Source organism: Daldinia childiae (assembly GCF_008694065.1).
Source record: "Daldinia childiae strain JS-1345 chromosome Unknown Scaffold2, whole genome shotgun sequence".
Taxonomy (NCBI): domain Eukaryota; kingdom Fungi; phylum Ascomycota; class Sordariomycetes; order Xylariales; family Hypoxylaceae; genus Daldinia; species Daldinia childiae.
The window spans coordinates 4,027,078-4,042,759 of record NW_022984643.1 but is presented as its reverse complement, the minus strand read 5'-3'; the positions used below and the strand labels follow the sequence as shown (position 1 = coordinate 4,042,759).

Genomic DNA, 15,682 nt, shown 5'->3' with positions numbered 1-15,682 from the left:
AATTATAGGTAAATTAATATATTTAAATTATTTTAAATTAATTTAAATAAATATTATAAATAACAAATTTATTTTAATTAATAATAATAAAACTTTTTTATAATATTTAAAAAATATTAATAAGAATTTAATCTTAAAACGTATAATTTAAATTAGTTTAAAAAAGCTAAATAATCTTTCAAATAAAAATAAATCTTTAAATAAATAAATTTAATAATAATTAATAATTTTTTAATTATAAAGATTTTTTAATTATTTAAAAAGATTTAAAAGTTAATAGTATTAAATTAATATTTTAATAAATAAATTTTAAGGTTTTTATATTTAATAGTTAAAAATATTATTTTAACCAATATTATTTAATTTTTAGTAAGAAATATATTTAAACAAAAATACTCCGGTTAAATCTTTAATTATTACCTATTTTTTTAATCAATATGCAATATTTTCTTAAGGGTGCTATATTGAACTTGTATAGATAGCACTAATAATATACTTTATATAAGCATAAATAAGCTCCGATAAGATAAAGCTACCCCGCCTGTCAAACCCCGCTTTAATACATATTGCGTACCTCGTAGGGCTGAAGGCAACGACGTAATGACATAAAGAAGCGGCAAATCCGTGTAATAGTTCTTCTGATATCGGCAGTTTTTTCCTACATACTACACACTTCTTACGATATTAAATGTAAAACTTCAATCAACAACTTTAAATTATAAGCTACGCGTCGGATGAACTTATCTTCATCATGTCGATTAATCCTCTAAGCTCATCGGCCATCCTTCAGCAGATGGCCGATGCTCTACCTACTCATCCCCAAGGCGATACCACATCTGATTTGAGTAGTTCTCATGAGGCCCTAGCTTTATTTTCTCACACCTGCATGGCTTCCCTCGGATTTCGTCTCCTTGGTTTCGATGAAGATAAACTTGAAGGTAGGTAAAGATATATCTAGCTTATACGATTTAAATGATACTAAACATTATTTAATAGAAGCGCAGTGCCATGAGTTAGCTCCGCGACTCCCACCGAATTGGAATGCGTCGTTCAACACATATGCATTTGTCTATGCGCATCAACAATCAGCCCTTCGATTCGTTATCAGAACTGATCGGATGGGAGGCAAAGCTGAGATCCGCGGTCTGGGTATTAACGATGAGCGTATTACGCGTGTCGAAGTCACCATCAAGGATTTCATCTCTAACGCAGCTCTTCCTGTTAGAATAACCATCAATGGCGATGGCGTAGAGGATCGCTCCAACCTACCGCAGACCTTACAGAATGTTTTCATCTCTGGAAACCGCATCGAGGATCTGGCTAGTCTGATCAAGATCAACATCGTCCAAAAACTGCTTCCTTCTCTGCAGAAAGAAGGCTACGAGGAATCTGCTGATGATAGAGCCGCGCGCGAGGATGCCGACGAAGCGGGTCGAAGACCGCCAAGACAACCTGTGATACCGGATCCACTGCCCCAGCCGGCACAGCCGTACCCGTATAATGACCCTCTTAACCCACCGCCCCGCAACCCGGTTCCGGCTGGCGATTTCCCACCGCCGGGCTTCGAAGACCCTTACGACATAAACCGTCCAGCGGGCATTCCGCTACGACAGCCTGCTCGAAGTCCATTTGGAAATATCGGGGCTGATGATCTACACCCTCCTGGGCTCGGACCGCATGATCCACTACGTCCCGGATTAGGCATCGGAGGGGGCCTACCGCGACCTGGTGGAGGTCAAGGCATGCATCCAACGTTTGATGATCCTCTATTCGGAGGCCCTGGCGGTGGCAATGGTGAATTTGACCCTCAGGTACCACCGGGAGCTCGCTATGATCCTCTAGGTCCGGGAGGCCTTCCAAGGCTGGGAGGTCGCAGGCCAGGGGGAGGAAGTGGTCCATTTGGTGGAGGGTTTGGAGGAGGGTTTGGAGGGTTTGGTGGTGGAGATATTATCTAATACGCTACAACGGACTAGTTGATCAGCTAGAGTTGACTTTGTGAGGCGTCTGGGCGAAGGCATGACATCCACGGAAAAGGGTTTGTATTACTGGACTGTATAATTTTAAGCCCTTGCTATCATTGCTAGTAGCTTCACGGAGATTGTCGAAATGAGAATGAAGACATACCAGATTTATCCCGATATGACCATAGTATCACGTTATTTATATTAATATAACATTCCCAAAATAATGTAAGCTCACACTAAATAAGTAGTATTAAAGTATGGAGATGTAATTTTTATTCACTTGATGAGGGAGATGATATTTGCTCTTTAGCTTTGCCTTCTTCAACCCAGCATTCAAAGAACAGAGGTCCGGCTTCTACTGCGCGGAGGGGAGTCGTCTTAGCTCCCCCAACGTCTTTGCCAGGCGCTAGGTTGTCTCTGGATCTCGTCTGTAGGTTTGACTGTGAAGGTATCCAAGGTTGCGGATGCTGATGTTTGTTAATTACCTATTGTTAATTGATATTTTGAGCTGGGATATTGATTATAAGCACTCACCCCTATTGGAGCTTCACCTTCATCTCGTAATTCCACTGCGATAGTAAAAGTACACTCGTTTGGAAGTGGTGCCATCTTTTCAGCAGCATATGCTAGCTTCCTCACAGTAGCACGTAGTTGTTCGTCTACATTCGCCCAATTCACCCTTCCCTCTATGCCACTCTCAATATTGACAGCTCCCTCGACAAGTTCGTCTTCTTCTTCTATTCTTGGGCCCTTTGCTTCCTTGAAACCTTTCCATGCTGGGAAGTTAGCGACATCAAACATCCATCGCTCCATTACTCTCGCCTGTCCGTCATATATGACGATAGCAATGCGCTCTACAACACCTAGGATGAGCTGTCCCTTTACAGCATCTATGGCGTCGCGGATCCACGAGCATACTTTCGGATGTCTTGACTGATGAACTGGTAGGTTATATGCTCGGCTGGTGAGAAATGTCTGAGTTGGGTAGATAGAGCGATAGTAGAGGATATTATGGATGCATATTGTGAGGAACTGAGTGAAAGAAGTTAAGAGATTGTTAGCTTGACTGAGAGGTACTGATTGCTGCTCTTCGTGAGGCTGTTGGTTTTGTAGAGAGGCCATTGGTGTAAGGAGTTATAGCATCACCCCTCAGAGGCTTTATGGCTTTGGCGCAAGATGCCGTGGTTTAGGTAAGTTAGGTACTTAGCTAGGTACCTTACATATAGAAGACGCGTTGAGGGGTAGGATTTCAAGATTTAAGACGCGTTAAGTGGGAGCAAGGTACCTAAGGTTTATTTATACATATGATTGGTGAGAGAGTTCCGTTAAAAAACTTAGGTAACACCAAGTGTCCTGCATTAGTACATATATTAGGTTTCGTTGATGGTAGGAGGTAGGAGGTAGTAGGTACGTAATGTACCTCGTACCTACATCGATTAGGTACATAACTTCTGTCACCTTACGTATGTACATAGGTACCTCCTAGGTCGACAAACAAACAGTTTAAAGTAGAATATAACTACATTTAATGTTTTGTACCATATGTACTAATATCTAAATCGTTTTATACATTACCTATCTCCAGTGTTGATGTTACAAGTTTAGTATTTATGTGATGTGATTACCCCAAGAACTGTCCAAACTTAAACTTTTCTTGGGGATCAACATCACTTTTTTACCAACGCGTCGCGCTAACTTTTTATAGTGTTTTTAAACTGCTAAAGCGATTAAGTAGTTGCCAATTACCGCTGTCAGTGCTTGCCCACAACATACCTATTTAAATCGGCATCACACTGCGGCCGTCCCACCTTCGTCCCGCAACTATTTTGACCGCTTTGAGACAAAATAGAAATATTTCTGTCGAGGCAACTATCGAAGCCACTATCTCGACCACAGAAACCCCACATCATTTGCAAACAACCTTGGAACAATATTGATATTTGAGCTTGTTCAACAACTGCTTGAACTATCTGGATCGGCGACAAAACTCGAGCGCCAACAATGGAGGACCAACTCGTCCAGGTCCTCGCCAACACCCAGTTGGCTGCCGAAGGTCCCAGAAAGCAAGCAGAACTTGACCTAAAACATGCAGCTAGCAATCCTGCATTTCCGTTGTCTCTTGCAAACATTGCCCGACATACATCTATTGCCGTAGAAATCAGACAAGCTGCTCTGTCTGCTTTGCGACTCTTCATCGAGAGACACTGGAGCGGGGAGAACGATGATGGCCCCGCCATTCCTATCGCCGATTCTGTCAAAGATCAGATCCGACCTTTAGTTCTTGATCTTGCTTTGAATTCGGAAGATGATAGGAAAATCAAGACGGCTGCAAGGTACGAAAGCCTTATAAAACAAAATGCATCGATCCTACATCCTCATTACCTACCTATCTATGCTTGTAAAATAGCTATATTTCCAGCGCATATTAGTTTTACCTTACTATTTCAACAATTACTGATCATTTAATTAGTTATTCGGTAGGCAAAATTGCTAATGTCGACTTCCCCGAATTATGGCCCTCGCTTCTTCCTACCTTACTCGAGATAATCCCGAATGGAAACGATAACCAGCTCCATGGTGCTTTGATAGTCCTCCGGGATTTGGTTGACGAAAGCCTCAGTGATGACCAATTCTTTTCTATGGCACGAGATATAGTTAAGGTCGTATACGATGCCGCCATCAATGAAGGCCGAAAACCTATCTTGCGAGCTCTTGCCGTCTCTGTCTTTCGCGGTTGTTTTGACCTCATGGATACTGTCAAGGAGGAGCACCCGAAGGAAGTGCAGAAGTTTGCTGACGAGGCAATGAAGGGTTGGTTTCCTTTCTTTCACCAGGCCATGAAGCTAAGGCTCCCTGCCCTCGAACCTCAGTTAAATGTACAGCCTGATGCATGGAACGGTATAATTGCCCTCAAGCTCCAGGTTGTGAAATGTCTTCTGAAGTTGAAGTACGTTTTCTCAAGCCTCCTGCTGCCTGAAACGCCGCATTTCTTTCAGGCCATCTGGGAAGAACTATTGCTCCTCGAACCCGCGCATGAGGAGCTATATATTAAGAATGATGCTCAAGGCAGGCTGGAAGACTCTGATGGCCTTCCCTATACTCTAGATTTCCTTATTTTGGAAGAACTAGATTTCTTGAATGGTTGCCTGCGAGCCCACCCTGTTCGCAAGGAGCTAAACGCCCAGTTAGCGGCCCACGCTTCTGCACATGAGACACCTTGGGTGCTAGATATGATGAAGCTCGCTACTTCTTATGCTCTTATCACTAGAGAAGAGGAAGAGTTATGGGACATAGATGTTTCCCTCTATCTTGCAGAAGAGCAGTCTGTGAGCGCCAATTACACCCCACGAACTGCTTGCGGAGACCTCTTAATCAAGCTCGGCGAATGGTTGGACCAGAAGGCCTTAGAAGGCCTCTTTGCTTATACAAAGAGTCTGTTTGTCCAGGATGCGCCGTGGAGAAGACAGGAAGCCGCTCTATACTTGCTTAATCAGCTTTTGAATGACTTCTTGGACTGTAGTAAGGCCGTCCCTCTAGAGATCAGTCAAGCGTATCTTGAACTGGTAAACTATGCTATTAATCGTCCCGGAGAACCGTTACTACGCGGCCGTGGATATCTAGTTGCTGGCGTATTAGCTCAGTTTGACAGAGTAGCAGTTTCACTACTGAACCGAACAATTGAGGCTATTGCGGTGGAGCAATCTGAGCTTGTGCAGGTTGCGTGCATAAAGGCGGTCGAGGGATTTCTCCAGGGTGGAAGGATTGCCGATAGCCAACAGGTCCAAGCAAATGTGGTCAACGCTATTTCTCAATGGATGTCTGCACGGGACATGTCCGACCTTGAGCAGGCGGATGACTTGCTTGTTACACTTACAGAAACCCTCCGAGCTGCTATCAATATCGACAAACGAGTTGCTGTATCCAACGATGTTCCTGCCCTGGATTTACTCTTCCTCATTGCCAAACATGGTTCAACTAATTGGCAGGTATGTATCAAATGGTCTTGTAAAAATACCAAATCCCTTTTGCACGCTGCCAAGTATATGTCTTATTCATCGGTAATGCTAACTTGTACTGGCGTTTAGGTCACTATGCTTATTTGCGAAGAGTTTGAAGACATCGTTAAGACAATGCCAGACCCAGCCTTATACCAAGCACTTTGCCAAAAAGTCCTCCCTACGCTGAATGGCGCATTCAACGTTGCTGATATTACTTCGGACAATCCACTCATTACGGTAAGCTTAGCAAATTCCCTAGCCGATAGTTCATCGTCGAATTTTTCGAAATGATAAATCTACTTCAAAATTCCCTACAGTCCAATTCATTAGTAGGGCTAACTAGTCTTAAAGTTTGCTACCGAATTGATGGCTGCCCTTACTCAATATGCCTCAGAACCCTTACCTCCCGGGTTTGTAGCAGCTACCTTGCCTAAGCTGAGCCGCTTACTTATGGAGAGTAATGAGGGTGATATTCTAAGACCAGGCGCTGAATCAGTCAAATATCTCTTAGCACACGACCACGAACAAGTACTCAACTACCACGACGAGAACAATAGATCTGGCCTTGAGGTTTGCTTACATATCATTGATCGATTGCTTGGTCCATCTATTGAGGACAATGCGGCATCCGAAGTTGGTGGTCTTGCAGCCGAGCTGGTTGAAAAAGCAGGCCATGAGCGACTTGGTCCATTCTTACCGCAGCTCTTACAGGCGGTTGCCAATAGATTAGCTTCGGCCGAGGCTGCTGGTTTTATCCAGTCCCTTATTCTAGTCTTTGCACGACTCTCTTTGGTTGGTGCCCGAGACGTTGTCGACTTCCTCAGCACGATTCAAATCAATGGTCAGAGTGGCCTACAGGTCGTCTTAGGCAAGTGGCTGGAAAATTCCGTCAATTTTGCGGGATACGATGAAATTAGACAGAAGTAAGTGAAAACCATTGGACTGAAACCACGCCCCTACTAATTTAAAAATAGTGTGATCGCTCTCTCTAAGCTATTCAGTCTAAATGATCCCCGACTTCTCCAGACGACAGTAAGGGGTGACCTGGTCACTGTAAGTGATAGAATTATGACAAGGTCCCGTGCTAGGCAAAGTAAGTCTCTTCTTCAAGCCCCTCACGTATTATTGCTCACTGATACCCAGACCCAGACGAATATACTGCAATCCCTGCTCCCTTAAAGATCCTTAAGGTTCTAATTGAAGAACTTCTCTCCGCATCGGGCGCGAATAACGCTGCTAATATCGCCGCGGCGGCGGCAGCAGAGTTTGCTGACGAAGGTGACGACGATGGCTGGGAGGATGACCCAGACACATTAGACCTCAACCTTGGTAGTGTCAAGAACGATCTAATGGGCTACCTAGAGGCCAACAATATGCGCCGTCGGGATGATGAAACTCAAGCTTATCTCACAGAATTCTTCCTCGCAGCAGCACGCGACAACATTGCCGGATTTGCAGAATGGTACAACCAGTTAAATGAGGACGAGAAAGCAAAACTAAACGAACTCTCTGCGCAATAGGTTTGCGCGTAATCGATAGTCATGCAGCATAAAGTATAGAAATAATTCCAAAAGGATATCTCATGGTCGATAATCGAGCTCGCGTTGGAAGTTAAGCGGTGCTAGTCTAAAGGGTCAATACAGTTCTATATCAAGAATTACAAAGATTTTTTGTAGCCCGGCATAATGGATTTAGCTATCTGGGGTAGAGAGATGCGCATATCTGGGTACTGTAAGCAACTAGTAAATAATACCTTGCTGGCTGTCCAGCTTGGGGGACTCGGATGAGGTGTCCGGGGGGGAAAGATGAGCCGTAACTAAAGAGAATCGATGATTATGTCCATTTATCTTTGTCGTTGACTTGTTAGTATTTTCTTCATGGATAAGTCTAATCTGTGACGTGTAGCGGAACATCAAGTCTTCATATCAAGTAACTTGGGCGTTATTATGTTGCTCTGGGGGGGTGGGGAGGTTGAAAATGGTACATTTACGAGTAGTCAGCCGAAAAGTCATGTATGAGAAAATACTGATGGCCTAAAATATTCGTTGTGCAATACTGCTTAGAAGTAGTTTATAACTACTACATACCTAAACATGATTTACCACAACTTGAGAATAGGTGAAGAAAATACGGGATAGGAACTAAAATTAGTAAACGTAGCAATATCATCACGATGCGGATCAAGCGTATAAATGAATATTATCTCATTTTCCATTCCATTCCATACCATTTCATTGCATTTCCTCCTCGACCGAGAATGTCCTATATTACCTAACCTATTATTACTCGACCTCAAACACGACGCATAAGAAGCAACAAACTCGACAATTACAATCGTACTTTTCTCATCTATACTATAATTAATTACTGGATTGGGTCTGGGTTTCGCCATCTCATCTCGCATCATCTCGTTTCGTAACGTCTATCCGGCATAGCGCGTAGCATAGGTTAGGTTAGTCCAAGCCAAGCCGAGCTGAGCTAAGTACATATCTCTCAGTCAGTCCAGTCGTGCCGGAATCGTTCTCGTTTTTTCCGTTCTCGTCTCATTACACATATACCCGTCCACAAGCATCGTCAAGTTCAAGTTGAAGTAGTAGAAGTAGCCGCTCTGCCAGAACAAGAAATAAAAGCTCCTATACAACGACGACAACGCCGACCTCGCAACGCCCGCGATGAATCTCGTCATGACCCCCCAAAGTAGCCAGAACGCCAGCCGTCCTAAAGAGCCCGCTTCATACATGACGTCCCTCTAGGCGTCACCACCACCTCCGCCGCTGCTGCCGCCGCCTTTCATGAGGGCCCGCAAGCTGGCCATTTCTCGGCGGAGGCGCGCGTTTTCCCGTTTCACGCGGGCTGTCTCCTCGCTGTAGTCTCTCATGCGCGTTATAATATCTTCCTTATCATCGCGCCCTTTGCCCTTAAGCGCTTTGACAATCTTGCCTAGTTCGCCGTTAAATTTCTCGTACAGTATCTCGTTCTCTGCCATCGTCTCTTTGTACAACTGATCGATCGCTCTGACTTTCCCCTCGGCTGCCCTGACAGTGTTGTCCATATCATACTGGAGTTGGTCTTGTCGGTCCAACAACTGCGCGACAAGCATAGGAACACGGTCCTCGAGGGTTCTCAAGTTGGCGGATAGCTTCCTCATGTCAATTGTCGAGGTACGTGGCAGAGATGAGTTGACCTTAGCCATATCTGCAGCGATCTTTGAGAGTTCCAACTGCAAATTGGCATCTACATCCTCGATAGCTCTCTTTTCCGTTTGCAACCGTTCTCGAAGTTTCTGCGTTGACTGCAATCGAAGCTTCCCTGGAGACTTACTTGGGCTAGAAGTAGGTCTAGAGGTTGATTCAGCTGCCGAACTATTATCACGTCTCAGAGTTGGGATATTAGAAGTTGAAAGCATCTTAGCATGCCCCTTCTTCGGCGATTCGTTCGACGATTGGAAAGGGTCTTCAACATTTTCCTTTTGGCGGGATGAGCGAATAGCTAGACTGCTATATTGCGAGGGCGGGCTAGTTGGAATTTTGGATGGCGGTGGAATACGTGGCCCAGAATTGAACTTTTCTGAAGTTTGCTTCATATGGGAGAGAGGTTGCAGCGGTTCGTCTTCGAGGGTTGCTGCCTCCATAAGGCTCTTAAGATCTGATAGTGAACTTCGACGTTTCCTCCTCGGGGTGTTAAGGAAATTCTCTTCAGTCTCAGGTTCCCCAATTGTTTCAAGCTTTTGTGAACTATTTGGCCGTGAATAGCTATCGTCGAAGGCACCTGTGATAGGAGGTCTGTCGCGCGACCCAGGTCGTCTTATCCTATTCGGACTAGACGGTGTACCAATTTCAGACTTTGTCCTAATCACAGGACTTCTAGCCAAAGTTGGTGTCGTCTCACCGGTGGCTGGATTCCTGTTGTGTTTGCTCAGAGTACGCCATACAGATGGTCTGGTATCCAAATCATTCTTGCTATTTTGTCTTGATAAAAAGTTTTCTAGCCCAAATTTCCTTCTTATAGAGGATGTATTCGAAGCAAACGATCCAGTATGCGATCTCACACTGCGAGTAGTCGAGTTCATAGACTCGAAGATAGACTCCGCCTGATCAATGCTTATACTGAATCCGCTTGGCCCGTCATCAAATATTCGGTCGCAATCTTCGACAAGCCTATCAAGTAGGTTAATGTAATTATGCGCGTCCCCATCATCAACCAAGACTTCTGCAAATGCCAAGGTGAGAGCTCCCCTGTCACTATCATTCGCGCAACCGTCGAGGAGGTCTGCTAGTAGTTTAATCACAGCAGTAAAGGCCCTTCGGTTTTGAGGTGCTATATCTCTAAAGAGGAAATGGACGAAGTCGGCGAAATCTCCAGGAAGCTTTTTTGAAGCTCTCTCTTGCAGAGCGTCTAATGTCTTAAGCGATATAATGGGGCCCATTTGTTCTCCCCAAGCGATGCGCACGAACTTCTCGAAGGCAACAAAAATGACATCAGGGGTCGAATCGGATGAAGTTTCAATATCGAAGGGACTTTCGATAAGTTTGTTGTAGAGATCGTTCACGGAAAGTTCATCAACAGTAGACCTATTGAGCAGCGTTCGGCCAATAAAGTTACCTTTGCGTGCCTGAAGGCTAGCCATATAGCCAGTGAAGGTTTGCTCAAGCCGAACTAACGGGTTTTCTGGTCGATCATCATCGGTTCCGCCAATCCGAATTCCATCCCTGCTCTTGGTTGAGCCATGCAACGAGTTCGCGTCAACGGAGCTATTAGACCTGCTAAGTCGGCTAGGAAGAAGGATTGGAGCATCTCCCGTCAATGTACGCTGATGCTTGTGACTGCTGCTTGTATCCGAGTTGCTGCTCCCGCTCAGGAAGTTCGAGAGGTACTTCACGGGTGATGTAGCTAAGAAGGACCTCGTTTTCTCTGCTTTGCTAGAGACACTTAAACCCCGAAGTACCTTTGTATGAAATGACACCATCGCAGCAGTCAGCGCTGGGTTTCCGACGTTGAATTGAGTACTGAGAAGCTGAATAACTGCGATTCAATTAGCAAAATCTCCGCATTGCTCCAGCAACAAAAACATACCTCTCCTAGCAAGTGTTGGGAGGAAATCATCTAGCCCAATCTCGTCGGTCGCCTTCTTCCCATTAAGTCCTATTGTGATGACCATCACCTTCCTCATACTCCCCGTCCCCGTCTTTACATCCGAACATATTTCCACGCCATAGTGACCGACAGGCGCGCCTTTAGTACCCTTCTCGTGGTCTATAACGATACGAACAGGGGCCGGTTCCTTCCGACCTTCTATCAATTGATCGAGACCTTCCTGAAAGACAGCGGCAAACAACCCTAGGCCAGTATCAGACATCCTTATAGACCGTAGAGTCCAACAAGGATCTTCACGCTCCTTCTCGGAGAATCTGCCCTCTACTCTAGCCTTGACGACCTCTTCGCTCCACTTTGCGGCTTTGCCTTCGTACAATTCTTGTAGCACGAAGCACCGCGAAGTAGTTGCCGTGTTCGTGACAAATTCACCGGCATTGGCACCCTTCATCTCGTTCAACGAAGTCAACCAAACCATACGCCCATCTGAAGATTCTGTAAACCGGACATCGGCTAAAGAGTGCCAACCAGCAAACGCTAGCTCGTATGAACCTGGGCCACCAGCCGCGTTCGTCATGGAAACCAATAAACCGGCCGGCGATGGCTTGTCAATCTCACGTAGTAGGTCGCGTGCTGACGTGTTGGCACCGTAAACTTTTCTTACGATCACGACGCAATCTGAAAAGAGTAGAAAAATGCCGGCTTGGTCACTTGGAACTAGCTGTGTAGCCGCGCCAGATTGGTAAGGGGCTGGTATCTCAGAGAAGTCAGCGGCAACAATTAGCCGGCCAAGAGGCTCGAGATCGATAGGCCAACTCTCGATCATGTGTCGTAGGCGTGTGTTAATATGAGGCTTATCAGTGAGCGGGTCATCCATGGAGCAGATGTTGGCAATAATATCCCTAGCTTTCAACATAGGTTGAAGCGCGGGATGGGTAATTGGTAAAGAGCCGACAATTTGGTCAATGACCAAACTATAGCGTGGCAGCCGCTGAACAGGCTCGATGACAGTAGATCGAAGGTGTTGCTCTCCAGTGGCAGCTACTCGTTGCGAGAAGCTGGATTGTTGGCTAATAAAGGATGTAATTAGCTGAGGGAAGTTTTGACTCGCTCGAATATAGTCCTGGTAACAGTCGGTGAACTTTGGAAACCATTCCAACATGACCTTTGCCATTGCCACAGCTCCGCTTGCATCTTTCCCCTTTCCCATCACACTTCCAGACACGCCTACTCTCGAGGACGCAGTACCAGATTCCATATCTTTCACAGCATCTCCTTCAGTATCTTCCATGATCTGTCGTAGAGCCTGCATGAAACCCGTATTAATCTGTAAAATTTGATCGGCCGACCTAGGGAATAATTTCTCAACATCCTCTTCCGAAGGACTAAAACTCCCCGGTTGTTGCTCCTTGGCCTTTTGCCTATACTCGGGTGCAAGATGATTCACCAACTCATCCATCTTCGCCACGTAGCGTTCTTCAGTCTCTAATAACTCGTCCATCTTCCGCCGCAACTCTGCCTTCTGCTGTTTTGAAAAAGACCTTGTTCTATTCAACGCGCTCGGCTTGGAGGGGGCTCGTCGTAATCTCGAGGTCGGTAGGAAGACGGGTTCACCGAATAACTTAACAATAGGTGTGTACATTCCATACTGCCGCAATGTTGGATCTAGAATATCGTCTTCATCCTCGGGAAGGTCCTCTAGGTCAATAGGCTGGAGAGGACTGATGGATCCAGGTGGTAAAACAAGATCAATATCGATATTATTTATATGCTGCGTCTGAAGGGCGGACTGCAGCTTTTGAATGACATCGAAGGCAGTATCCGCCCTGACCATTGACTTAGCAATATCGGCGGCATGTTGTTCACTGAAAAGCGAGGGCAACGAACCGGGTCGGCGATTTCGAATGGTGGGATATTGGTTTCTAACGTGGGCTTTCACATGCTCGGGCAACTCCTGAAAATATTTGAATAAACCGAAGGCTAAAGCTCGATAGACCTCGTCACCCTGAAACTCGCGGGGTAGATAGTTGACGACATTATAGAAAGGCGAGTTCGGGGATATGGTAAGTCGGGGAAAGGATTGGAAACCAGCCGGGGTATATACGTGAACCTGGACTCTTGAACTATTTAAGGTATAATTTGCGGTTGTAGATGGTCCGTGAAGTATGAGCAAGGGAAGATGACCTAGTAAGGGGTCGGTAGCTTGATAAAGAGTGAGATGATCTGGCGATAGAGCCAGCTCCTCGGTGACGCGAACCATGGCCGCCTCAGTAGGCCTGTCGCATCATGCTCCAGACAGGGGGAACGAGTGTGAGGAGGTCGATAAAGAGACCCGAGGGACAAGTTAAACGAGGCAAACGTCTTCTGACCAGGTTTCGTTTTTAGTAAATAAGTTTGGATTGGATTCTTGTGCGCGTCGAAACCTGCAGTTGATTGTTTACTTTGAAAGCAAGCAACAAAAGTACTTAGTTAGACTAAATTGATAGTACACAAGGCCACCCGCGACGAGAAAAAAATGATGCATGCAATATAGTAGAAGAGGGGAATAATGAGAATTGAGAATTAATAAATGCGCCAAAGACCAAAACCGGATCTTTAATAATTGCAATGCACAACAACTGCCTCGATGTCCTCCAAGAGTAGTACTATTGTGGGAAGCATCATTTGCGGTCAGTGACGAGAGACGGCTAAGACTAGGATCAGACCGGAAGTGGGTAGGGTTTCTATTTTTTTGTGGTCCCTCGGGGATTTAGTAGGTTTGCCGAACAAACGCGACAATTTGAAACCGCGTTTCGATTTTTTAACCCCACCTTATTCCCCCAAGAAATCCTTATGAGGTACCTATGTAAAGTACCACCTACCTAAGGTAACTTTAGCAACCTTACATTAGGTAAGGTGCACCAGCTTACTTCTAAGAGGTAGGTAAGAGGTACCTACTTTAACGAAATTGGAATTAAGCAGGGCATTCTCCAACTTTGTCCTTTTGACAAACAGCAGTTTTTATATTACATACACATCAGTCCACTGCCATACCTCGCCACCCACCTAATGACCAAATAATTACAATATATGCAGGCTACCTTGACGTAGCTATTCGATATTCTGATAATGTCTAGTCAAAGGGAGACGGGCATATCACTCAATCATGCTCCCGACGGAGTTGGCTATAAGCTATTAGAATTACCCCCTGAGCTACTTACACTACTAGAATCAGATACGCCTCCTGTGTTAGTAAATCATAAATATAAAAGATTTCTCAATTAGTTACTAATACGGTTTATGTTGTATAGTTTAACACTAGAGTCTTCGACGAATTCAGCAATATTAAAAAATGGTACTCAATCATGGGGTCTCCGTCAGAAAAACACATCGAATGCTTTAATCTTACTTAAGACTTCCGAGGGAACAACCCCTTCGTCTTCAGAAGTACAAGAAGCAAGCTTAAATGCTATCGCAACAATCCACGATACAATCGAGCTTGCCCCGGAACTAGCAGTGGCAGCACCTCCTGTTGCAAAGGGCAAATGGCATGAGAGGTTTGCCCGGGGAAGATAGATTTGTCGTAGTTAATAACTAATAAGAGACTATAAGAACTAAGAGATTAGCCGAATTAGTTACTATAACCGACGTCAATTTATTACCTAATATCTACCAATGCGTTAGCAGCAATATCCATGTGTGTGTTATCCCCGGATTTTAAACAAGCCGAAGCATGGTCTCCTTGTAGGTAATACATCCATCTCAGCCCGAGCTCTCGCCGCTAGTTTTTTAAAACACACCGACTGCAGCTATACTAAGGCAATCAGAGAATAAGACAACTTCCCTCATAAGTAAGGAATAGTTATATATGTTGTTCTAATAATATTCTCGATGTAAAGTACTGGAAGAATACATATAAGTGATCTACAATCTTGCAGGATGAACCTTGTCGGCACTACCACGCTACTTAGGTACATATATCGGGTCCAAGGATTCGGGAAAGGCTAGAATGGAAGTACATCCATACATGTAACTACATATAAGAAATAACTCTATGTATGTACTTAGGTACGCTTTAACCTAGGAATTGACTTGGGTGTGTAAGTTAGCATTAGCATGAAGGCTAAATCAACGTTAAGTTATAAGGTAGGTAGTTATCTACATGTAATAACAGAACGATCAACTAGCAATTGTCATTTTATTTTGGGATATGCCTGACGAGCATCGGTTTTAAGCTATATGCTTTGCCTTAGCGGGCAAAAAGTTTCCGATATGGCGATATGATGTGAAAAAATATTAAGCATTGTGCAGATGCTGAACCTTTGACCAGGCTACAAAAGGATAGCCTGGCCTACCAGAGCCTCAATTTATTTCCCCCAGTCCGCCCCTTATCAACCTATTCTCAAATTAAGTTGGCCTCCCTATCTTCCTGTCTAACCAAAACTCGGTGGTATCACGTACCTTCGTTTCGCATACCTGGCCAGTTCTTGTTTGTATGTATATAATTATCTACCTAACCTAACATACCTATTTTAAACCATCTTCATTCCGATAGCAATGAAATGATATAAGTGTAGGTTTTGCGACCGGTTACCCTCAAGGCGCAGGTACTGTACCGTTGTAAGACTACAGAATTATCATCCTATTATC

At 44.7% G+C, this 15,682-nt stretch overlaps 5 protein-coding genes across 5 annotated transcripts; 3 read left to right on the top strand and 2 right to left on the bottom strand.

The window, feature by feature from the left end:
• Positions 1–751: 751 nt before the first annotated feature.
• Positions 752–1,955, top strand: GL218_01995 (uncharacterized protein; the record flags this gene model as incomplete). Its single annotated transcript, XM_033578482.1, has 2 exons — positions 752–938; positions 997–1,955. 2 exons carry the CDS (start codon positions 752–754, stop codon positions 1,953–1,955), a joined length of 1,146 nt encoding a protein of 381 aa, XP_033438318.1.
• A 281-nt stretch (positions 1,956–2,236) lies between these two features.
• GL218_01994 (DNA polymerase zeta processivity subunit) lies at positions 2,237–3,086 on the bottom strand (the record flags this gene model as incomplete). Its single annotated transcript, XM_033578481.1, has 2 exons — positions 2,237–2,431; positions 2,499–3,086. 2 exons carry the CDS (start codon positions 3,084–3,086, stop codon positions 2,237–2,239), a joined length of 783 nt encoding a protein of 260 aa, XP_033438319.1.
• An 879-nt stretch (positions 3,087–3,965) lies between these two features.
• Positions 3,966–7,482, top strand: GL218_01993 (Importin subunit beta-5; the record flags this gene model as incomplete). The annotated part of the gene is made up of 6 exons (XM_033578480.1): positions 3,966–4,297; positions 4,435–5,950; positions 6,050–6,199; positions 6,314–6,885; positions 6,937–7,055; positions 7,106–7,482. The coding sequence occupies 6 exons, from the start codon at positions 3,966–3,968 to the stop codon at positions 7,480–7,482; spliced, it is 3,066 nt and encodes a 1,021-aa protein (XP_033438316.1).
• Positions 7,483–8,711: 1,229 nt separating this feature from the next.
• GL218_01992 (putative rho guanyl nucleotide exchange factor protein) lies at positions 8,712–13,313 on the bottom strand (the record flags this gene model as incomplete). The annotated part of the gene is made up of 2 exons (XM_033578479.1): positions 8,712–10,984; positions 11,036–13,313. The coding sequence occupies 2 exons, from the start codon at positions 13,311–13,313 to the stop codon at positions 8,712–8,714; spliced, it is 4,551 nt and encodes a 1,516-aa protein (XP_033438317.1).
• Positions 13,314–14,161: 848 nt separating this feature from the next.
• Positions 14,162–14,608, top strand: GL218_01991 (uncharacterized protein; the record flags this gene model as incomplete). Its single annotated transcript, XM_033578478.1, has 2 exons — positions 14,162–14,280; positions 14,344–14,608. 2 exons carry the CDS (start codon positions 14,162–14,164, stop codon positions 14,606–14,608), a joined length of 384 nt encoding a protein of 127 aa, XP_033438314.1.
• Positions 14,609–15,682: the final 1,074 nt, after the last annotated feature.